The 25,573-nt window shown below is 47.6% G+C and overlaps 1 protein-coding gene across 1 annotated transcript; it reads left to right on the top strand.

Annotated features, from left to right (window-relative positions):
* The first annotated feature begins 9,169 nt into the window (after positions 1–9,169).
* On the top strand, positions 9,170–24,008 carry LOC135896686 (arginine kinase Lit v 2.0101-like). The gene is made up of 7 exons (XM_065425174.1): positions 9,170–9,394; positions 12,437–12,511; positions 13,811–14,019; positions 17,222–17,448; positions 19,777–20,103; positions 20,618–20,822; positions 23,751–24,008. The coding sequence occupies exons 2-7, from the start codon at positions 12,456–12,458 to the stop codon at positions 23,891–23,893; spliced, it is 1,167 nt and encodes a 388-aa protein (XP_065281246.1). The 5' UTR covers positions 9,170–9,394; positions 12,437–12,455; the 3' UTR covers positions 23,894–24,008.
* The last annotated feature ends 1,565 nt before the right edge of the window (positions 24,009–25,573 follow it).

The following is a 25,573-nucleotide window of genomic DNA, read 5'->3' as shown; positions in this document are numbered from 1 at the left end:
GGTTAGAACACCCGATGTTTTAGAAAGTGGCGCATTGTAAGGGGGAGCGATTCGAGCGTTTCCTCTTCGCGGCTGCATTTTCCAGTCTTGCTATACTCACGAACAATTTTCTGTGGCAATGAAGGGAAAGCTACGGAGGCAGAGCGCGCACTCTTAAGAGCGCTTCTGAATCAGGGCTCACATCTTCATCCGCCTTAGTTTAAGCTGGGGTAGAGAACGCATAAGAATCTTATTTACATTTACAAGTCCTAAAAAAGAAACATTAGTCTCAGAATTCACTTATCTTGGGGCTTTTTTCCTTCCCCGTCTTGACAAACGCGAAACCATCGTACCTGGAAGCTACGTCGATTGATCGTCTGTTCGGAGAAATAAAAAACGCTGTCAACCACTGCCGTACTACTTGGCGCGGTAACACGTGTGCAGAAGCTCCTCTGCCGTAGCTTTCCCTTTATTGCCACAGAAAGTTGTCCGCGATTACAGACGTGGTTTTACAGAGCAGTTTATTTTAAAAATTCCTGCACCACCGATCTCACGATGGTTGTCAACTATAACGCGATTAGCGTCGTCACAATGTAGCAACACAACGCACGGCGTTCCCCTAGAGAGGGAGAGAGAGAGAGAGATTGTAGAAAAGAACAAGCGAAGTTTTAACGCGACAGCGTTAAGGAGCTCGTGTCGCAGAAAAGCCGGTGTCGTCGGCGTCGGCGGCGTTGGCCGTGAGTGATAAATCCCAGCAGGCACTTCATGAATAAAAAACATCTTGCAAGATGGGCTGGTTGGGAATCGAACCAGGGTCTCCGGAGTGTGAGACGGAAACTCTACCACTCAGCCACGAGTTTTTTTTTCTTTATTGCCTGCTCACTCAGCCACGAGTTCGATGCTTCAAAGCGGTACAAAAGCGTCTCTAGTGAATGCGGTGTTGCCTTAAAAACGAGCTGTTTCTAAGGCTCAGGCGTGCGTCGCTTGCTCAGGCGCACATTTCGTTGCCGCGCCGAACGCGGCGCTGCTCGACGCTCACCGCGTCCGATGCGGGGCGCGTAGTCGCTGCGCCGTAGCCCACTGTCTTACACCCCTTGGCGGGTCGACGGGAACGCTGTCGCGTTCCACTCTTGAAGGCGAAGATTAAGCGTCCACCAATTTTTCCGCAGTCCTTTCAGGAGCACTTATCAGTGCATTCGAAAGTGGAGAAAGAACAGAAAGAGGACAGAAGAGAGAGAATCGAGGTGGTTGCGCTCGCAGCACATGAAGGTCACATCGGCAGGCAGGTGGCGCATTTTACAGCTTAGCCTCATGTCCTCAAGGAAACTAAGAAGCGCGTCCTGTATGACGCGTGCATTTCAACGGGACTCCTCTCTTGCGCTTTCGTCTGGACACGCTGGGTCATCTAGCTGCGGCGCCGTGGAGTCCGCACGTGACCATCGAAACGAATGGCGAGCAAACAAGTGTGAGCGCTCGCGTAGTGTACAAGGTGTGTTCTGCAGCAGGACGCTTCTCGCGCTCTTCCCTCTTATTCTGAAGAAGAAGAAGAACAACAAGATAATGATGATGATCATCATCATCATCATCATCATTTTTGTTATTTCTGGGCTTTGTCACATTGTTACGAGATACTTACGTGAGTGCTGGAGTGTTGAAACATAAACATGAGTGTTGTTGTTTATAAACATAAACATGTTGTTGTTTATAAACATAAACATGAGTGTTGGAACATAAAATTTTCCGAGATGGGGAAATTTTATTTCTTAAGCTTCGCTACGCACGCCGACGCACGCTGTCTGCCCTTGCAATGCACTAACTTTACAATCAACCTTTATATTTGCTAGTATGAAGTCGGCCTACTCGATGCACGCGTTCGATGCCCCTTGGCTCAAGGGAGACGGTCGCTGGCTAGCCGAACACAATTCCGAAACTAATTTTCATTTGTCACAACAGGTTATTCGAGATTTGCCAGAGTCTACTGACTGATTGTCTGCTGGCCGTTTCTTGATGTGCCACTAGGAAAACTAAATGTTTTTACTCAAGATACTTTCTGGTTCAAAACTTCACTGGCCTTATTTCACTGTAAAACATTTATTCGCTCAACTCTGCTATGCAGGTGCCCTCTCTATGTTATCTGTGGGAGAAACATGATCACTCTGAACTTCTATTTTGCTTTTGTATTTTGCTACTAATTTTAACCACAAACATTTTGTGTTCAGAAGTAACCATTCAACGGCTGCGGCTTTCCTTAAGTTCGCTTGTGATTCTCTCTCTTGGTGAGTCTTCCTCGAGCTTCAGCTACACCAACGATCTTCCTACTATTAGACAGCTTTAGTACTGCGCCATGACGATACGTACGCAGCACGCAAGCGCTTTGCAGAACGTAGGAGCACGTGTAACGTTAGGACTTTTAGTACTGCGAAATGCCTAAGTACGTAAGCGGGCGAGCATTAGGCGACAAGCGCGTCGGAGTGCGTTGGCCGCGTGCGCCAGTGCGTCGAACCATCGGTCGAACTACGGACGCAGTTGATTTCTCCAGCGTGGTGTAACGTGAGGGGGCCTTCACGCTACGTCGAACTAAATATAGGCCTTTAAGAGACTACTTTTAATATGGATGCAATACACGAATCATGTCGAGAAAGATAAAGACCGAGTACTCGCTTTCTGGGGCTGGCACGGTCATTTGCGACGAACTGCGCCAACAGGAGGTCGAGCCTTTAGCACAAACAGCGCACACTGGGGCCCTATAATGTAACACTATTCCAATATGTTTTTATTACAATCTCCTGACGCAAGCATCAGGCGGTCACCCACAGGGGTCACCCACAGCCCAATTAAACGCTCTCCTCGTTCATAGGAGGTCACTTTTCCTTGCTTGAAAAACGAATAGCATTGCCTACACTGAGCGGATTGTCTTATCTAATTGGCTCACAAGAGGCGAGAAGCTCGCTGAAGTGGAGGTGCATCGATTGGGCCGAGCCACTGCACTGAATATCAATAACAGGATGAGATGGTGGTTCCGGCGTCTTTGATTGGTCCGCTTTCCCCTACTTAGCTTACTGTGGATCATCGACAATCGCGGCGGCACGCAACAGAAGCTTAAATATGACGCTAAAACGAATCTTCAGCAAAGAAGGGTTTGCAGAACGAGGTCGTAATGGTGCCGAAAGTGGTCTAAAACGTTGCACGGCCACGCAAAACGTTTTATTACACACAAATAAACCCATGCTCTCCGGCAGGTGCGAGTAGCCAGTGCCTGAGCGATTGGTGGCAGCCATCTTTTATTCCTTTCGGAACGGGACAGCCTGCGGCTATTCAGAAGAAAATTCAGTTTTGTTCGGCATATTAATGCATCTTTAACGCGTACACGTCACTTTGACGCGGTGAGTTTTTGCGGTTTTGTGACGTCGCGTGACAGGCAGGTGAAGTGGTTGCAGCCAGTGGCGTAACTAGGTTATCTGGCACCTGGGGCCCTTAGCTCTTCTGTCACCCCCCCCCCCCCGGGTATAGTCGAGGAAGGCGAGAATATCGACAATTTTCGGGTGTCTTCAGACGTATAGGACACCCCCCCCCCCCCTGCTGGCCCCGTGCACCCGGGGCCCACGGCCCCCCGGCCCCCTCTGTTGCTACGCCACTGGTTGCAGCCCAAAAACTTTTGACCAATAGCCGAGGGCTAATGGTGAATAGGCGTCGAATCAGAAATAACTATTATTTTTGTTCAGTCAAATCATGCATAATCAGTGTGTACACGACATATTAGATGGGGAGCTATCGCGGTTTTCGTGACGTCGCGTGACAGACAGGTGAAGTGGGGTGGTCCAAAAATGTTTTTCACCAATCGCGGAGGTCTGATTGCAGAATTGGAATAGAAAAGTTTGGAATAGTTTTACGTTGTAGCGCCCCTGAGCACTTTCTCAAAAACAAAGTTCCTATTTTTGTAATGCATTCTCAGCGTGCAAAATCCGGGAATGTCTTCTGCGCATTCACTTCCCGCAGCAAATCCAAATCGTAGGCCATTCAAAAGTGCAGCCTTCCGCTGGTCGCCGTTAACGCTGCCATATTGCTAAACTCGTTTGTCTCGTGCTTTCCCGAACAAACGAGAACCACGAGAGCAGCCCACAAGACTTCCTACGTACGCACGCAAGAATCGGATGCTTGCGTACGCAGCGGCCGCGTACGCATCACGTACCGTTCGTGTTGCGTTCTGCACTTGCGCACTTGTAGAACGTAGTGATCTTACGTACGCAACGCCGTTGCGTACGCAACGTACGAAGTACTAAAACTGTCTATTGACAACTCTACCCGTCGCACTAGCGACTACCATGTTAAATTAGTGAAAATGTCTCCCACTTTTCTTTTTCTCTTTAATCATTGCTTTAAATATACCTAATTATCTCAAATTATTCTTTGTGCGACTTCTTGTTATCGTACAGGATGTCTACCAAATTGACGTTGCCAAATTCCCTGTGTTTTTCAGGTTTTCCCCAAATGCCTTGGTAAAATTTCCTGAGTGACACAGGACTTTGTTTTATGTCAATACGGGTTGATGCAATGTCGCCCGATGCTCTCTCTTTCTAGTAAGCATGTTAAAAATACAAAAAAACGACTTAATCTAGTTTGAATAGTACAGAGTAGTGTTTATTTTATTTAAACAGAAAACAGAAGGGAGGGGTTAGTAATATGCACAATAATTCAAATAGCTTCGAAAAAAGGGTAAAGCCAATTGAAAATAGATTCGGAAATTCTGAAATATGAACAAAAAGTGACGCATACAGAAGCAGATCTTTCCAAATGCGAGCTATTTCTATCAACTGAGAGCAAGCGCTCATTGGTACGACGCCCGAACTTGATCACAAGTGAGATTCTCTCTCAGCAGCTCGAAATTCAAACTCAACTGTCCTGACACACTCTCAGCCCGCACACAATAAGGCTGCGTTGCGTTTCACTGCTTTAAAGAGTTTATTTTGGTTTGGATGAGGGGCACTTGCATCTCGGCGTCAGCTAACACTTTTTTGAGCTCATGCTCCTTCAAAGAGGCGGCAGCATACCTCCTTTTCCGTTCATTCCTCAGTGCGTTGATCCTTTGTGTTCTCGTCCTCCTTCCACCACGCGTTCTCCCCACGGACCGTTTGGTAAACAGTACAGTCGTCACATTTTTCGGACTCTGTAGGGGCCGCGAAAACATCTGAAAAATCGGGCAGTTCGAAAAAATGAATGCATGTCTTTTACATGCATCCACGTAAGAAGCATGCATGCACGCATACATGTTTTTTCATTCATTAATTCATCCTTATTTGCCCACATCTCATACCCCTGTTTGCGCTGAGGCTTTAACGCTCGGAAAAAAAGAAAAAAAAAGACTTTTACCGCCTTTGTGAAACCAAATCACCAGACGAACGTCCCAAAAAGCTCTGAAGGCTTGCTAACACACTTTTTAGGCATATCGGTCCACCTACTAGGACAGGAGATGGCGAATGCATGCGTGTATAATTAAGAAATACATACTGAGTCCCGTGACAATTTCCCCTTCCCACACTTAAGCTTCACCGCAATAACACGCGTTTGTTTCACCGTCTAACACATCCGTATTGAAGCAAAGCTTGCTTTCAGAAACTGGCACAACTCAACGAGTCATGCTTTCCGAGTTTCGAAGCCATTGGTGAGGATTACAAAGCCTGAGTCGGCGCCATTGGCTGCGTATTGCTACCCGTACCGAACTGCGAAGTAGCTACGCCTAGCGACGCCGCAGCGGCGGGTAAGGCTGCCAGCGGATCTGCGTGCGAGAGCGCCGGTTTGAGGCGGCGAGATAATCAAAATGGCAGTGATGGGGGCTTTGATTAATGCCGTTTCGGACCTGAGGTCATGGCAAAAAAATACGGAAAATGGAACGGCGAAGACTTTTTGTGTGGTAAATTTTATACGTTCTTATGCATTGACTCTATGGGGTACGGGGAGGTGCCACGAAGCCGTCGGAATTGTCGGGCATGTCGCAAAGATCGGGCGTCCGGAAATAATGGCACTGTGTTCGGGATCGGCCCACGTAGGGGGAGTGCTTAACGCCACCATCACTTCAGCCACGGGTCGGCCCGGCATGGCACGATCTTCGGGATCGGACCGCGTATGGGGAGTGCTTAACTCCTGCTTCACCTCCGCCGCCGGTCGACCCGTAATGGCACTGTGTTCGGGATCGGCCCACGTAGGGGGAGTGCTTAACGCCACCATCACTTCAGCCACGGGTCGGCCCGGCATGGCACGATCTTCGGGATCGGACCACGTATGGGGAGTGCTTAACTCCTGCTTCACCTCCGCCGCAGGTCGACCCGTAATGGCACTATGTTCGGGATCGGCCCACGTATGGGGAGTGCTTAACGCCACCATCACTTCAGCCATGGGTCGGCCCGGCATGGCACGATCTTCGGGATCGGACCACGTATGGGGAATGCTTAACTCCTGCTTCACCTCCGCCGCGGGTCGACCCGTAATGACACTATGTTCGGGATCGGCCCACGTAGGGGGAGTGCTTAACGCCACCATCACTTCAGCCACGGGTCGGCTCGGCATGGCACGATCTTCGGGATCGGACCACGTATGGGGAGTGCTTAACTCCTGCTTCACCTCCGCCGCGGGTCGACCCGTAATGGCACTATGTTCAGGATCGGCCCACGTAAGGGGAGTGCTTAACGCCACCATCACTTCAGCCATGGGGCGGCCCGGCATGGCACGATCTTCGGGATCGGACCACGTATGGGGAATGCTTAACTCCTGCTTCACCTCCGCCGCGGGTCGACCCGTAATGGCACTATGTTCGGGATCGGCCCACGTAGGGGGAGTGCTTAATGCCACCATCACTTCAGTCATGGGTCGGCCCGGCATGGCACGATCTTCGGGATCGGACCACGTATGGGGAATGCTTAACTCCTGCTTCACCTCCGCCGCCGGTCGACCCGTAATGGCACTGTGTTCGGGATCGGCCCACGTAGGGGGAGTGCTTAACGCCACCATCACTTCAGCCACGGGTCGGCCCGGCATGGCACGATCTTCGGGATCGGACCACGTATGGGGAATGCTTAACTCCTGCTTCACCTCCGCCGCGGGTCGACCCGTAATGACACTATGTTCGGGATCGGCCCACGTAGGGGGAGTGCTTAACGCCACCATCACTTCAGCCACGGGTCGGCTCGGCATGGCACGATCTTCGGGATCGGACCACGTATGGGGAGTGCTTAACTCCTGCTTCACCTCCGCCGCGGGTCGACCCGTAATGGCACTATGTTCAGGATCGGCCCACGTAAGGGGAGTGCTTAACGCCACCATCACTTCAGCCATGGGGCGGCCCGGCATGGCACGATCTTCGGGATCGGACCACGTATGGGGAATGCTTAACTCCTGCTTCACCTCCGCCGCGGGTCGACCCGTAATGGCACTATGTTCGGGATCGGCCCACGTAGGGGGAGTGCTTAATGCCACCATCACTTCAGCCATGGGTCGGCCCGGCATGGCACGATCTTCGGGATCGGACCACGTATGGGGAATGCTTAACTCCTGCTTCACCTCCGCCGCCGGTCGACCCGTAATGGCACTGTGTTCGGGATCGGCCCACGTAGGGGGAGTGCTTAACGCCACCATCACTTCAGCCACGGGTCGGCCCGGCATGGCACGATCTTCGGGATCGGACCACGTATGGGGAGTGCTTAACTCCTGCTTCACCTCCGCCGCAGGTCGACCCGTAATGGCACTATGTTCGGGATCGGCCCACGTAGGGGGAGTGCTTAACGCCACCATCACTTCAGCCACGGGTCGGCCCGGCATGGCACGATCTTCGGGATCGGACCACGTATGGGGAGTGCTTAACTCCTGCTTCACCTCCGCCGCACGTCGACCCGTAATGGCACTATGTTCGGGATCGGCCCACGTAGGGGGAGTGCTTAACGCCACCATCACTTCAGCCACGGGTCCGCCCGGCATGGCACGATCTTCGGGATCGGACCACGTATGGGGAATGCTTAACTCCTGCTTCACCTCCGCCGCGGGTCGACCCGTAATGACACTATGTTCGGGATCGGCCCACGTAGGGGGAGTGCTTAACGCCACCATCACTTCAGCCACGGGTCGGCCCGGCATGGCACGATCTTGGGGATCGGACCACGTATGGGGAGTGCTTAACTCCTGCTTCACCTCCGCCGCGGGTCGACCCGTAATGGCACTATGTTCGGGATCGGCCCACGTAGGGGGAGTGCTTAACGCCACCATCACTTCAGCCATGGGTCGGCCCGGCATGGCACGATCTTCGGGATCGGACCACGTATGGGGAATGCTTAACTCCTGCTTCACCTCCGCCGCGGGTCGACCCGTAATGACACTATGTTCGGGATCGGCCCACGTAGGGGGAGTGCTTAAAGCCACCATCACTTCAGCCACGGGTCGGCCCGGCATGGCACGAACTTCGGGATCGGACCACGTATGGGGAGTGCTTAACTCCTGCTTAACCTCCGCCGCGGGTCGACCCGTAATGGCACTATGTTCAGGATCGGCCCACGTAAGGGGAGTGCTTAACGCCACCTTCACCTCAGCCGCGGTTCGGCCCGGCATGGCACGATCTTCGGGATCGGACCACGTATGGGGAGTGCTTTACTCCTGCTTCACCTCCGCCGCGGGTTGGGCCGGTATTGCACTATTTCCGGGTAGCGGTATTGCATATATGGGGAGCTTTATTTTCCTTTCTTTTTTTTATTTGAATTTTTTTTCTTACGACACGAAAATTTTTTTGGAGGGTACAGGTATAAAGCTTCGCTGTAGAAGTAAGAAACGCAGGAAGAATGAAAACACTGACGGATGTCTTGCGTCTTTTCGTCTTCCTGACCTTTCTTTTCTCTCTCCCTCTGCGCCGCCTTTCGTCCTTTGAAGCTTCGGCCTAGCTATTGCAGCCTTGAAGTTTTCCTGTGAAAAACCACGCATCTGCCACAAACCCCCACGCATTTCATGAATCCAGTGGTGCCGTATAACTCTGCCTTTATTTTACTTTTCAGTATTTTTGCTGACAGTCATTGTGACATGCATGATGGTCGTCAAAAAAATTTTTTTATCCAACGCTTCGCTCGAGCAGCAACGGCACGGCGTCGTTTATTTCTGGTCGATTCCATCTCGCCTACTCCGGCCCCTCGAGCTGGCGCGATGTCAAAGAGGACGACGACGAAGACGGCGTCTTTCTGCCCGGATTGCGCGAGCGAACCGTCGCTTGGCGTGCGCGAACCCCGGGGGCGTGGGCTCCGGTGACGACGCGTGGGCGAGGTTCTGGCCCGTGGCACCGCCGCGCCGTCTACGATAGAGACACGCCGGGGCAGCCGCCGCTCTTGTGGGCCCGTGACAGAGCTGAGGTCGACGGCGACATCTCCTTCCCCACTGCTTCCTGACGCAGGTGAGCCTCCATTCGCGACTACGAACGCTGTCGAGCAGTCTGTTATGGCATCTGTTGTGCGTTTTTAGTAACACTCAGTGGCCAAACACCACATATTCTACGTTGTTGGCAGCTACGGTACTTCAGGAGCGGAAACTCGATCGCAATTGCCGGAATAGGCCGCATAGATCAGGGTCTGTCTTCACATAACTATTTGTTCTTAGGTTAGAATTTTTAGTAACAACAGGTATCAGGCAATGCATTATTGATGTATTATTGATTAGCCATAGCTATCTGCCAATGATACACAGCTCTTACAAAGCCAAAGCTTTGTCATGATATCGGCACCTGGTTGTCTGTCACTACCACAATGCGTGAATTCTGATGGACGTAATTAGTATAACGCACAAGCGCGCATAAGAAAAGACTAAGTTCAGCGACGCATTTTAAATACAGAAGTTTTATACGGCGGCTGACTGTACAACATCCTCAATAGGAATTTGACAGAGCTTGAATGTATTAACAAAAAACAGCTAGACCCAATACCCTCGCTACACAACCTGGTGATCTTTTTATTTCGCCGTTTGATTCACCAGAACCAGAACTGCCATTTTAAGGTCACACTTTGCCAAGGTCGCGTCATGGCGCCCGTTGTAGAGGGAGTGCCTGTTAGCACTTATTTGCCTAATTGTGAAAAGCCATCATCTTAGGCTCAATAAGCCGTTTCATTCCCCTTACTGTATTCTTTGAGTTGTATTATGCAGCATTATGCTTGCATTATGCAGATATGAGCCCCGAGTTTGGAGCGATGTCTAATCCTATGACATTGATTTTCCCGCGTCGGCATTGCCTTTTTCGTTAATGCAATGAGGCGACCAGGGTGCATAGAGCGAGAGGCATCCCTACATTATACCGACTATAATTTAACAAAGAATCACCTTTCCTTACGAAGATTTGACTAAATATACAGCAAATGTTACGAATTCCGATTTAAATCGATAGGCGCATTTTCACTTCATTTCAAGTAATGTTTACTCTTTGTAAAGGTCGGCATAGCTCCATGAAAAATCCTTGGCAAGCATTGCTCGTTCATGTGCCCCACTAATTCGCTTGCAGTCAGTATAACTACAAACACATGGACAGATTCAACTGGTAGCTTCGACATATTGATATGTTTTCGTGAATAGGTTAACAAAAGAAAACATGCTTGCAAAACAATGTACTCCAGCCAACCTTTAAGCAATCTGCGCCACCTCAATTAAAAAGGTTTGACTCAGCAGAGGTTCCGGGCTTCTAGAAAATGCAGCGCTGTCATCACAGAGCAAGTATAAATAACCGAAAGCCTTTTGCTTGCCATCACCACAACTTCTATGTTAATAATACAGAGTCTTGAATAATATTAACGAATCATTACCACCCTTTGGTGTAGCTGCTATGTAAGCTTATTCTGCAGGTTGGCACGCGTGGTAAGTCCACCGAACGTCGAACTAGCAACCTCAAAATTCTGCTTGAAATCACTGCTTCAGCAATCATTGCGTTGATATGCATGCTGCCTTTCCTCGTTATCTTTTTCTAAGGAAAACTATAATGTGCTGGTATATGTGCATACATGTACACACATAATGTAGTCAGACGTAAAATGTCGTCTTTGGGCACAGGGTAATTTCTAGAGCAAATATGGAGTCCTCCTCCGTTCCCCGATTTTTGTAACCCATGATTTCAACAAGGTGCTCTTGACAAGTGGGGGAATGCTTCGAAAATTTGAAACTCAATCGGCTTTCACTTTGAAACAGAGCTAATATAAGCCTCTAGACTGCCGGTTGAATTTTGGGCGCAATGGCTTTACGTGACAGAAAATTCATTCCGAGTCCACCTATCAGGCAACAATATGTGATGCACGTCAAGTATACTTGTTGCGGCTCCTGTCGTATGTGTGACACAACGCCCCGTCGGCGAGTCACTCACGACAGCATGATGGCGTTATATTTTTTCTCGATTACGATGTCAAATAACAGCAGCGATGGTAACTTTCTTGAAAGTACAAACTGCCGGGAGACCGCATGTAAAACAAGAATACGATAATATTAACACGTGTACAACATTAGTACAGCTTTTGTTGACCACCTCTGTAAAAAATAATAAAACAACGTGCGGAAATATTTTCTTGAATTTGTATCAAAAGCAAGAAATACAAAAGCACCGACTTTATCTTATGTGGTCGTCACAACTGCTTTATGTTTAGTGAGCAAGGAACCACTGTTATTGGCTGTTCGCTATGCCTATTCTCAGTTATTATAGATGCATGTCCCGCTTGACATTACTGGCTCCCTTCAAGACTAAGCTGACGTTCTGCATGCAAAGGTCAAACACATGCGTCTTGACGATCCCCAATGATCCTTTTCTGAGATCTCATTGTCATTCAGCACTTATTCATTCACCATGTATTCCGCAAATCCTATCTTTTTTTTTTCCTTTCTGTGAATGAAATGTGATAATATGCAAGCGAGCTGTAACGCCGAAACAGTTCTCAAACCATGGCACATTCTAGGCCATTACAGCAACACGTTGTATCAAAAATGTTTTTGGATAATGGTTCAACAGATATACGTGCTCCAGAAAATGTATCTTTTCCGACGTAATTAAAGTGAGAAAAAAAACAATTCTAAGTTCCAAATAAGCGAAAACGCAACCGAATAATACAATAACGTTTAGCAAGTACAGTCTCCAACTTCCTTAAACGCTGTTAAGAAATCACAGCATGAAGACTCGAGTGCAATCAGTGCATCGAGTGTGAAACGCCACTATATGCAGGAACCGGTTACTATGTGCAGGCAGCTAGTATAACCCTTCTTTTATTCTTTTTTTTCTCACTTTCGCGTTGGCGATATGCGAGTATTGAATGTACGATCAGTGTGAAAAAATTGTCATGGCGATCACCATACTATATATCTTAAGTAGCTAAACAAGCCTCAACAGTTATCAGAGGAGAAATTTAGCTAAGCCTCGTTGTTGCCCAGCTTCGAGGTTTCAACCCTGTGTGCCCTGCATAACGCACTGACGCAGGATTCACTCAAGCGGAGCCATGTTCTCTCGCATGTTCCTCAAGCAGGCCGTGATACCCTTCACGGTTGGAGCATGGTGAGTGACCGACATTATCCCGATACAAACTTACTCGAATTCGAATCAATTTGGTAAAAATCAGAGGATCAGCCTTGCTGCCCTTGGCATGACGGCATGGAGGAAAGAAGAAAAAAATGGCAGCAAGCTTTTCATCGGCCGTTCAAGTATACTACCATAAAAATAGATGCCACATGTTTCTAAGAAAATAAAACGTACTCAACTGAAAACCTACTTAAGTTAGCATTAACCGTAAAACATACCATGAAAATAAAGTAACCCTACTACAAGATTAAGGCATTTATCCCAACGGACATGGTTCCAGTCCTTTAACACAGTCTACAAGACTGGTTTCGCAATAAAGCGTGACATTTCATATTCCGTTAGCCATCAGTCAGGCCATATATCTACGAGCGAAAACTTTGTAAATCCACTTCATTACATTGTAAGATAAAGAAAGCGCCCAATGTCTACATGATCCTTTAGTTGCATAGTACTACGACTCGATAGACAGTCTACCAAATACATTGCTTTTGGGTTCAGAGTTAAGAGGCGCGAAGCGCGGACAACTACGATGAAAGAAAGACATGGGCACTAACTCCCGACACTTAGGACAAGTTATAAGCTAACCCTTGTGTTTCTTCCATCGTGCGTGTTAGCCCTTCCGGTTACACGCCTGCGCAGCGTCTTTTCGACTTGTGACGCATCTAAACATAACGTTAAGAAAACGCACATTTGCTATTGGTGGCATAAATTGTCAAAATCAAAGGATCTCCTATTTAAAAGCATGTATTTTTTATTTAGATTCAGCAGTTAACATGTGGAACTGTTATCGTGGGGACATAATAGGCAATTCAGTCGGCAAAGGCAAGTCATCACCTTTTCAGTGCGCTCTTGTTTTGGTATGATGCTTCGCGGCTTGAAATCAACGAAAATGAAGTGCCGACAGAAAGCATGTAGCTACAGCAGCGTGTTCTGTTCATAACAGCTTCCTTGGTGTTAGGAGCGCTGTCGGACAGTGTAGAGTACGCAGAACGCACCAAACACGTGTTTATAGAGCTCACGTAAAACTGTCAGGACGTCGATGGTCCTCGGACCTGCGCGAGACGAGCTAATAGGCACAACAGTAGCTAATGACCGTGCCAGCAAGGCCTGGCACGCGGAAGCCAATCTCCCCGTCGTGACTCCACCAGTGCTCAACAAGACGGCTACCCAGAAGTGTCCCGTTAACTTATTTTCCATTTCACAGGGCGGCGAGAATGACAGCATGGCTGCTGACAATCGCTGCCGTAGTCTCACATGCTGTGCTGTCGCGTGCAGGAGTTTCGGCGGCGGCCATGGCAAGAGCAAAGGCGGGGGAAAGGTGGACCAGGCGACCCTGGACAAGCTGGAGGCCGGCTTCAAGAAGCTCCAGGGTGCCAGCGACTGCCACTCCCTGCTGAAGAAGTACCTCACCAAGGACGTCTTCGACAAGCTGAAGACCCGCAAGACTGCGATGGGCGCCACCCTTTTGGATGTCATCCAGTCTGGTAAGCGCTTAGCCCGTTTCGTCGCCCAGCCTCGAGAAGAAAGAGGGACAATGGCGTTGTCACGACAGGGTCAACACGTGCTACGCAACCCGCTTAACCGACGACGTGTGGAAAGGGTGGCCAGATTTATCAAGGTTTTCATCCAGAGGGGTCAGGGAGCCGATCACCGCTCCTGTGATTTTAGTCCAGTTTGATATCCAAACGCTAGCTGTAGGTTGTGAAATCCCGCCAGCCCGCCTTTGAAGGCCTTTCTTTTTTTAGTGGCACGAACATCGAGCGACACTCTTGTTTCTTGCGCGGCGCTTTCGGTTCACTCCCTGAGACGACCAGGGAGGAAATTCAAGATAAATCAGAAAAGAAATAGAAAAAAATGGTACAGGACAAGATTCATGAGTTTCATTATATATACGATACAAGAGTGTAAGTTTAGTTACAAGGTGAGTTACGGAAGTGTCTGGAATAATTAGAATTAATTAGAAATTACCGAGTACCGCACACCAAAAGCACGGAATCCTGGATTTTAGAGACTCACCACGTGAGCACGATTTCGGCGAAATTTCTGGAAACCCGGAAGTAGAAAGCGGAAGCAACGACCTCTTTAATAACGTTACATACAAGAACGTCGCATGTCATTTAACCGGCTAATTAATGGAAAACACTTACCTCCGAGTTCTGTTCGTGCGGTGCGTTCGCCTAAAGTTGGCCTAACAAACACCAACGCTCAGGTGCGAGCGCCACTAAGTAACACCTAAGACAAACATTAGGGTCGCCTACTTTCTTTTTTCTCACTAGGTTATTACATCTTAGTATGACACCATGATACCGTGGTATAGATGGTACAGAGGCTCTTTCCTAATGCATCTAAAATGCCTGAAATATTTTAAAAATGCTCTACTTCATCTATTTCATTAAGGCTCTTTTCATGACAGCGGTAGACAAGTACGTATAACAATAGGACTCGGAGTACATTTACCTCTTTAGTTGAAAGAAAACTATGAAACCTAATTCTAGGCTTAAAGGTCGCGTCCTGAGCAGTTCATGAACTTTTCGATTAGACAGAAAAAACTATATATGGGGTTTTATGGAGCAAGGGCGAATGATGGCCAAAGAACACCAAGAAGTAACCGCTTTAACGTCTGCAGAAAACTGACACTCTTTCAACCATATACTAAATTCGGGATAATTTCTCGCAAACAGTCGAAAATAAAAATGTTGAGAAGTACAACCTCAACGTGTCTAGGGAACAACCCCAGTAACGAAGCTGTTTCCGCCTCACCATAGCGTGAGCACGAACCGAGGGAGTTTGCAGCTTGATAAAGGCGCTTGCTTAAGCTGACCCCACGCGAGGTGTCGAATCGACTGGGAACATTTAGTTGGACGGGTTTTAAGCCTCGTCTATGGTAGTTCATGCGGCCTTTTCATTTAAGCGTACCATTTAGGCTAATCTTTATTATCAGTGGTATATTAGAATACTTGTGATTGTGGTAAAAACAATATCGGTGAAATAGCCTGAGGTAGTTGGTTTTCATAATATTAATAAATTTAACAGCAATATTTAGTGCTCATAATATTACATATTAATTATTATTTAATACCACGAAAATCACCAAGGATGTTTCATCTTCCTCAGTAAGATATTGCTTGCTGTCTACTGCTGCCCACACGCTGGCTGGCGCAAGTTAAGACATCAGTGCAAATAGGTTAAATTGCGGAATGTTACGGTGTTGCGTACTACCAACTAAACGGCCACTCGCTTGATTGTCAGCACCTTCAATACCGCCGACTGCTTCATAGCGATGCACAATAGAATGTTGAGCCCAGAGCAGCTGGCACACGCAACGACAGAGCACTCCAGCCGCTCAAGAAATAGTTAATCACAATGTCGACATTCAGCCATGTAGCGCACTTTGTACACATATAATGCAGACAGCACAGCAGGCAACAGTGCCACGGAGAGCCACTACTCGTTATTACGACAACGATTACTGCAGAAGCGCGAATTTTAACATAGCTGCCTGATCTGTCACTAAAATATCGTGTCTAAGAATTATCGACTAGTGCGCTTTTCCTTCTTTTCTCTTTCTTCATTTTAGCACGACAGCAAAGGCATATAGATGTGTTGCCGAGTAAGACTGCCCCGGTCCTGGTCGATGAACCATGTCCATTTCTGTTCAATGGCGGATGCACCCCCTCCCCCCAGAAAAAAAAAACTATTTCTCCACAGCTCTCGCTTTATGAAGCTTTTGCTGCTCGGTGGAGAAATGAAAAACAGGCTCCTGGCTAGCGTGCTGTGATTATGCATCCTTCTTGTCGCATATCTGCGCGCAAGACTTCCATCACTTTGTGACATGCTAAACCTACACTACCCTCTCGAAAGAAATACAGGACATTTCCTAAATAACGCCAGGACCATGGAACTTCCTTCCAAGTTATGGCGGACTAGATGGTACCGTGCAGTGGACGCAGCATGCAAGCGCTGTTTAGTTTCACGATTCTTTCCGCACATATCTTAGAACGCTTCACGACAAGCGCCCATAGTTCGGACACAAAACTATGAATAAGCGTTTTGTTTTTTTCCTTAACCGCGATAGAGGAGGCTTGTCGTTAAACGATGCTTGGCAAGAGGCCACAGCTGCCTCTCTATAACGAAGTCAGCAGCAGTAAATAGCGTAAAAGCTAAAATACACCAGAAATAAATGAAAAGCATTTAAACAACATTCACGTTCCACCCGGAGGAAGTCTTAACCCAGCAAATATGTTAAACAAATACCGAGCATATCTCTAAAAGAGAAGCCGACGAAAACCCAAAATTGTGGATTTCATATCGAATCAACGTAACTCAAAACTTAAAATCTTCAATTATTGTAAATATACCGGTAAAGAGCAGAAAATTCGTGCTAATTTTGGCAAAATTGTTACCTAACGCTGGCTATATGCAGGACAATTTATCTTTCGAATACCCTTTGTTTTCTGTGTGGTCTTTTTGTAACCCGTATCTTTAGCCATGCAGCGTTTTGCTCCAAACGAGAAGTGTCATGTATTAAACGCCAACTTTTATTGCACACCGACTCCCACTTTGCTAATCAATTCGCTTTCGTGAGTGCGGTTTTCCAAAAGCGAATTCCTTCGCGTATATTTTGCAACACCACTCTCGCGTTTTTTTTTCTCTTTGTTTTTCATTTCTCTATTTTTTCTTTTGCAGGCGTGGAGAACCTGGACAGCGGGGTGGGCGTGTACGCTCCCGACGCCGAGTCGTACACCGTGTTCGCCGACCTGTTCGACCCGGTGATCGACGACTACCACAAGGGCTTCCCTCGCGGCGCCAAGCACCCGCCCACGGACTTCGGCGACATAAACACGCTGGTGAACGTGGACCCCAAGAACGAGTTTGTCATCTCCACCAGGGTGCGCTGTGGACGCTCGCTGCAGGTCAGTGCTGCTGTCGCGCTCGGTTGCCAGACGAACAGACTGGCAATAGCCCCAAAACGCAAATGCCGCCAAGCATGCTGCCCAAGAACCACCAGCAGTCGGGGCAATTTTCGTTTAATTCAAGACACCCTAAAGACCCAGGCGAGCATTGCATGTTAAATACACCAATGACAAACAGAGTGCGCATTCAAAAAGGTAATGCATGTTTGAATAAAACGAGAGCACACATCAAATAAATTCTGAGATCAGTACTTCAAACTCCGTGTCAACTCCTATGTGCACAAAAAACAAGGGCACAGCACAAGAACTCCTCCAAAATCCTGAACGCCCATACGGTCATAACAATAACCGGTGTTACAATAAATAAATCGTACTTAGAACATATAATTCACGTAGATAAAGCCGGCTAAAATAATTACGCATTCAGACAAGTACGGCACGTTACAGTAAAGGAGCGCAGCAATATAGAAGCATATTAAAGCCGTGTGGAGCTCGGTCTCAATCTAAAACAAAGTCATGTGCGCAAGGAACATCAAAATATGGTGAAAAGAAAGATAAAACAAGAAGTGGATCACGATAACACACTGACGCCTTAAAGAATGAGCCGAGGAAACCTATGTATGTGAATTAAAAAGTGTTTTAGTTTCGCTAGGAATTCATTATGTACGCCAATACGATTTCATTAAGTAATATACTCGAGCGGAATATTGCGAGCAAGAGGGGTGTCTCATTCAATAAGTTAATGCCTGCTAGAACAGGGTACACTTTAAAGTTATGATCCAGGTGCCGGAATATATGATCGGGGTTGGGGGTTTGCTGATGCGGCATGTGCTGGCAGACGTCCTGCAGTGATCAAGCTTGTTGAAATTGAAAACAAAGCCCCTTGCTCTTCGATTTTCTAGCGCGGGCAGATTTACAGATATTTTATTGTTACTGATGGTGGATCTCCAAGAATAATTTTTCGTAACGAAGCGCGCATTCCTTGTTTTGTACTGATTCGAGCTTGTTCATGAGGCACCAGGGATGCGGGTTCCCGATGAAAAACGCTTGCTCCATTTGTGAACGTAGCTGGATAGCATAGGCTAATAATTTCGTAAACTTGTAAGACGAGCATAAGTCGCGCCTGATGTAACCAAGATTTTTCCGAGCGCCAACATCGACATTGTGATTTCAATGAAACGTTTGAACATTAATCAACAATAGGGCCGCGTTTTAGGTGTTTGCGCAGGTTCACATAGACAACGGAATATGTGCGGTACTGATTGGATGCATATAAGCGTAAATTTTAGCGCGTGGGCGTCGGAAACTATGACCCGTAATGAAGAGACGAGTATTAATGCCAAGGCAAGTCCTACCAGTAGTCAAGTAACATAAATACCTAGTAGGATACATACACGAATAATATACCCATCAATTATTCACAAAAATAATGTAAGGATGAAGGTGCTGAGTACAGTCGTATAAAACATGGATTGCTTTGGGGCTACTACATATGAAAGGGCGCGACGAATCTGGGAAGAAGTAATTGTACCAGTACTAACGCTCAGAGATACAATTACCTGCTTAAGAGATGTCGGGGTTGGACGCTAACCAAAAGTAAGTGCGCCAATTGGCATTGGGGGCACATGGTAAAAGAAAACTACCATTTAGGCAATGCAGAGGAGCATCGGCTGTGCTTCTTTTGAAGGCAGAGAAGTGCAGAGCAAGATCAGTTTTATAGAAAGACTCAATAACATGAAGGAAACCGAATGGGCGGCTAAAGCGCACAGACATCCGTACCTAAACATCGTGACACGGAATGGAGGAAGAGGTCAAAAATGTTGGCAACTAAGTACAGAGTAATTTAACCTGCAAAGAGGCAACGCGGAGTGAATCCAACAGGAAGTAAAGGAAGCAGAGATGGTAAACTAGATGCAATGGAGGGAAACAAAAGAAGTACGTGTATTGAAATTAACAAATATGGCACGAAAGAAATCAGGAGAGACAATCTGTACGATGACACGAAGAGTAGTGCCTTGGTATTTGAGTCTCTAGCTGACTGCGTGAAGGAAAAAACCCATACTAAAGCAGCCGTATTCGCAACCGGATGAGGCATGCGACTCTAGCAGCAAAAGTCAGGAGATTAATAGGCACATTGTAAGGCAATGCCAGGATATTCACTCAGAAAGGATGGTAGGGACTAGAGAATGTCCACCACGTTCCGAAGGGCACGCTATTTGAAACCATCAACTTCTGCCGTACTCATCTCCAATATCCCGATGCTCCGCCAAAGGTAATACGTTCACGGGCAAGATCAAGCTCTCCATTATTTTTCCTCCTCTTACACAGGGTTACCCGTTCAACCCGTGCTTGACCGAAGCCCAGTACAAGGAAATGGAGAAGAAGGTCAGCTCTACACTCACCTCTCTTAGCGGCGAGCTCAAGGGCACCTACTACCCGCTCACGGGAATGAGCAAGAAGGTTCAGCAACAGCTCATCGACGACCACTTCCTCTTCAAGGAGGGAGACCGCTTCCTGCAGGCGGCCAATGCTTGCCGGTTCTGGCCAACAGGAAGAGGCATCTACCACAACGACGACAAGACCTTCCTCGTCTGGGTCAATGAGGAGGACCACCTCAGGATCATCTCCATGCAGAAGGGAGGGGACCTCAAGCAGGTAAGGGGCACTCTGTGCGTCGTGATGGCGCTGTGCATGAAGTCCATAGCAGTTGGTGTAGTTTTAAACTGCCTTTCGCGAGCAAAGATGTCCTGCAGAACGAAGAAGTATGTGTCGAACTCTCAATGGCACTTTCCACTGCCGCCAACACTTCCTTCCCACGAATCTTGTTGCATCCGGTTGTTTATAATATGATAAAACTGCTTCTCTGTGCAAGATGTGAAACGCCTTCAGCGACTTTTGACATGGCTAGACTTCCGTCGTCATATATTGATGATACCCCTCGAGAAGAACCACACACGCTTCTGGTGTCTCGTACAGACCACACTCCACGCAAGGCCACGTAGTCTGCTGAACTTTAACGGGCGATTCGAACATGAGACTGGGATTTCTTGTAAGCGTCCATAAGCCGTCACGTCATCGATGGCGCAATGTTCTGTAGCTACAATACCTTCTTCGCATACATGGGCATCAGGCCGGCCGCCAACGTATTTTTCCTATGGGTTCCGTTCAGGTCTATGGTCGTCTGGTCAAAGCTGTCAAGGAGATCGAGAAGAAGCTGCCCTTTTCTCGAGATAACCGCTTCGGGTACCTGACCTTCTGCCCCACGAACCTGGGCACCACCATCCGTGCCAGTGTGCACATCAAGCTGCCTAAGCTGGCCGCCAATAAACAGAAGCTGGAGAAAATTGCGGCAAAGTACAACTTACAAGTGCGAGGTACGTATGTGTCTCTTTTCGGTACGACGCGATCAAGCGCATTTGGCCGAGCATTGAAGCGCTCCTTTGATTTTTTACTGGTCTCCCGCAGCAGCAGCTTCTTAAGAAAAACCAGCAGATGGTCGTACAAGCAGAGTAAAGGTTATACTCAGTAGCAAGCTTAACAGCTAAGTCATAAATGGGAGATGAACACACCTAACTTTTTACGATCGGACGCAAATTACCAGTGCATCTTCTAAAGCTTCGATATAGAAAATCAGCAAACTAAACATAGAACTGCCACACAAAAGAACTTCGGCTTCCACTAGTTAAGCTCGGACGCAAATGACCAGTGCATATTCTAACGCTTCGATTTAGAAAATCAACAAAACATAGAACTGCCACGCAAAAGAACTTCGGCTCCCACTAGTTCATGCCTTTAAACGGCACGTAAGGCCCCTTGCTTGTGAAATGCCTCCAAGGGTTGGCATTAACGTGTGTGTTCGGCGTCACAATTCGGACAGTCTTGAAGGACACCGAAAGGTAACTTTCTATTGGTCCACTTTTTTTTACTTTTCGTGCGCAAACAAGCAGAGACGAAGAAGAGGAGCAACACAGTCCCAGTCCCTGTTTGTTTGCGCACAAAAAGTTTTAAAAAAATGAATCTGTTCCAACTAGGCCGACTCGCAGTTTTGTTTCTATTGGTACTAACTTATGGTACAAGTCACTATGTGACCTTGTAACATATCGTCCTTTGTTGCCCGCACGTTTCTAGCCATCGTTGGCTGTACAAAAGAGGGAACCACGAAGTAGTAGTACCCATTATTCATATTTTCTGTGGGTGCTACGTCAAGAGCTGATTAATGCGAAGGTTTCTTTGCCTCTTGGACTCATTTGCCGATTACCGTCTGCTACTAGCTGCTGGCTTGCCAGTTAAACACAGACCGACTACTCAATGCAACATTGCACACCAGACTACTACCCACAAGACTTGCCTTTATTCTACACTGGGGCCTTACTAGCAGCGATTACATGAATGTGAAAAGTGGCGCGTCGAATTTCTAGCGCATCACATTCATATGAACGGTGATAATGCGCTACGAACGTGTATCCCATTGATGCGATAGGAAGCGCAGTTCGAGAGGGGGTACGTCGTCTCGCATGGTGCAGGTTAACTCTGGCGTGTCGGATTGAGGGAAGGAGATCGCTGCCGTTGTGTGCTCTCCTCCGATCACCGGTGAAACGCAAGTCGATGTAAACAAGTTCCAGTTTGTTTCAGATGAATGGAAATGCGCTAAATAAAACACCGTCGCATAGTAATTGCCGCTCTGCGCTAAAAAAATCTGAAAAGCTACTGTCGCATTTGCGCAAACGCGACTAGTGAAGGTGCCACAGTGGTGATGGGACTTTAGCTTCTTGCGGTGGTGTGCACGTGCTGTGCGTTCGTGTCGGGGGATGATGAGCACCTACTAGTGCGGTGAACATTTCATGCCGAAGCGTGAAACTTTGCAGCGGCGATACGCTGCGACGAATGACTTGGAAAGCGAACAAGCCTGAAGCCTGCGGCGCATTTCGCGTCTAAGCCATTGGCTGTCACAACCGTCAAAACGACGACAGTGCACCGCTGGTTGCTGTAAAGTAATCGTCAACAAAGCCTTTATATTGTGTACTTTATTAACGCTTCACACCAATTCCTACAGGGAAAAAAAATATAGTGACATTTCTCTTTGTGGGCCCGGGTTAGGCGCAAGCTGTTGCGGAGTTTCTAAGCTATGCTGTCTTGCCTGACCCACCGATGTTGCCGCAAGCCACTTTGCACGTTCTACGGAAGTGTCCTGGGCCCGCCTAAGTCGTTTCTCGAGTGCTGTCTCATAATTGACAGATGCCCATATTTGCGCGATTCTAACGCGCATCTTTATTGTATAAAAGGTGCGTTAAAATTTGCCTGCACGCTACAATCGTAACTAAGTCTACTTAGAATCAATAACCAAACCAGTTATTTTTAAAACAATCTCAATGCAAAGCAGTTGCCGCACTGCCATTGAAGGGACGTTGTTTTTTTTCTGCCTTGGTTTGCGGTCGCTCGGAGATATCGCAAGGTGGATTTGTGGTGCGTGGAATTCCCTCCCGGAGACGATGGTTGCGTGAGCCTTCAAGAAGTGTGGCCTGCTGAACTGACGATGACGTTCTTTCGTCGGTGTACAACTACGACGATCTGTCCTCGGACTCCGATAGCGACTAGCCGCAAAGATTTAGCTGTGTGCCTGTCTGTATGCCTTTGTATGTTCCGTAAAATTGTTTCATCGCGGTCCGCGTCGACTCAGGTTTCGTTACTTTATGTACGCGGCAGAATCGTGCAAATAAGATAGATAGATAGATAGATAGATAGATAGATAGATAGATAGATAGATAGATAGATAGATAGATAGATAGATAGATAGATAGATAGATAGATAGATAGATAGATAGATAGATAGATAGATAGATAGATAGATAGATAGATAGATAACACATACATACATACATACATACATACATACATACATACATACATACATACATACATACATACATACATACATACATACATACATACATACATACATACATACATACATACATACATACATACATACATACATACATACATACATACATACATACATACATACATACATACATACATACATACATACATACATACATACATACATACATACATACATACATACATACATACATACATACATGCATACATACATACATACATACATAGTCCGCCCCTTGCAGCTATCGCCTCACATGCAACAGAAAATTCGATGGCTCAAAATTTTCTTTATGCCCTGACATCGTTCACACTTCTCAGTGATTCGTCCAATCAAGACCATCTTTTATCTCGCGTAATTTCTTTCATCGTAAAACTGTTGTGCCCTACTCTTCTCACTGCAGGTACTCGAGGCGAGCACACGGAGAGCGAGGGCGGCGTCTACGACATCTCCAACAAGCGCCGTCTGGGCCTCACCGAGTACCAGGCTGTGAGAGAAATGCAGGACGGCATCCTCGAACTGATCAAACTAGAAAAAGAGGCCTAGGCCGGCCCCTGCAACCAAAGAGGAGCAGATAGTGCACCTTCTTTGTAAAAATTCGCGCAAGTCACAAATTCACTGTAAATAGAGACACTATATTAAAGCGACTTCGAAGTCTGTAGTCAGTGCGTTCTTTTGGTGTTAAAGGATAGGACAGTAGTTGCCTATGTGCAATAAGTGCGTTCACGTTGCGCCGGAACAATGCTACTTTGCCTACCCTTAGCAAGTTCCAATAGTATGCTGCTAACGCTGTGGTGTTCGTAGACTTGACTGCCACTGATCTTTTATTAATTTTACATACGGAAAGATTATACAAAAAGGGCAAAGGTGCTTTGCGAATGGGGTATGTCGCAAAATCTCCTCCACCACCTCGCCTTTTTAGAAATAAGTGGGAGCATTCGCTTTAAGGAAGAGCGCCGCCATAAAGGAAAGGGGGTTGGAGCACCGGTGATTAGTTGGAGAAAAGGAATTTCAAGTCAGTGGAGTGGCGCTATTTCGAACGCTGCGTTGCGCACTAAAAAAATTATCTCCGAGGCACACGCTGCCGCAGGGTTGAAAATGACGTGATGCATAGATGACTCGACACACGTCACTCGACCTAAGAAGGCTGACCGACGTCCATGCCGCGGAAACACGACGCCGTGCAACGGATGCTGCGAGGCCTCGTCCTGTGGCCGGGACTGTTGAGCTGTGGGCGGTGTGCCGGCCCTTAGATAGAAGAAATCCGAGGACACCGAAGCACTTTTCGCATTCACTGTCCAATTGAATGTCGCTGAGTGGTCCTTCGAGGCAGTCTGCGGCGGTGCCAACGCCACATGCCACCGACGTCCTACGCGACGATAAACCGAGGACGTAGCAGCAGTCACCAAGGCCGGCAAGCGCACGCAGCAGCTAAGTTTCGAATGGGTGAGAGAGAGAGAGAGAGAAACCGCGCGCCCGCTTCCAGCAGCCCGTTAACCCCACGCAGTACCTGGCGCGCTATCGGGGCAGCAGGCGTTCCCTCTCGCCCACTCTGCAGTGTCGTGACGTGGCGTCGCAGGCAATGGGAATTTCCTGTCAGTTTCGCTCCTACAGACGACAGACGCTGCCTTTTTCGGCCAATGTGCCATTCCACGCTTTCTCGTCAGCCATATACACCTCCAAATACCACCCTGTATTACATGATCCGAGCATCGCGGAATTCTGACGTCGTTGGAGCGCGTCGTGCACAATACGAGTGTTAAATTGACGAGCGGTACGCCTCACTCAGTGTAGCATGGAGGACCTCGGTTTCTTAAGCGTTTAGCCTTCTTAGGGAACTAAGCGCAATCATTCCTTTGTGTCTAACTGTTTTCGTGGGTTGATCCCCAAGATAGTCTAGTCTATGACAGCGGCAAAAACTGCACCGTAGTAGCCGTGGTAAGGGGAGTAGACTCGAATTCTTCTCTTGTAACAGCTAGCGCGTTGAGTGTGACGCAACTAAGAGCATGGCTCTGAGCCCCGCATTCGCTTATGTTTTTTTTTTGCTTTTTTTACTGCCTTCTCCTTTCCTCTCCATCTTTTTCTCCCGATACCCCTTTCCCCGTGCAGTGGTGCAGTGCTGTTGCGGTGTCCTCCTGTGAGAGACAGTCACGGCACTGCACTTATCTCTTCCATTCTCTTCAAGAGTCACTTCACACACACACACACGCAACTATCGTTTAAGGT

Source organism: Dermacentor albipictus, chromosome 3 (assembly GCF_038994185.2).
Source record: "Dermacentor albipictus isolate Rhodes 1998 colony chromosome 3, USDA_Dalb.pri_finalv2, whole genome shotgun sequence".
In the NCBI taxonomy this organism is placed as follows: Eukaryota; Metazoa; Arthropoda; class Arachnida; order Ixodida; family Ixodidae; genus Dermacentor; species Dermacentor albipictus.
The sequence above is the reverse complement of the archived record's forward strand: the minus strand, read 5'-3'. Positions and strand labels throughout refer to the sequence as shown.

Excerpts from the sequence above, each read along its gene's own strand:
- LOC135896686 (XM_065425174.1), top strand. The coding sequence starts at position 12,456 with ATGTTCTCTCGCATGTTCCTCAAGCAGGCCGTGATACCCTTCACGGTT. Across the intron at positions 14,020-17,221 it reads TTTGGATGTCATCCAGTCTG|GCGTGGAGAACCTGGACAGC; the intron begins GTAAGCGCTTAG and ends TTTCTTTTGCAG. Across the intron at positions 20,823-23,750 it reads GTACAACTTACAAGTGCGAG|GTACTCGAGGCGAGCACACG; the intron begins GTACGTATGTGT and ends TTCTCACTGCAG.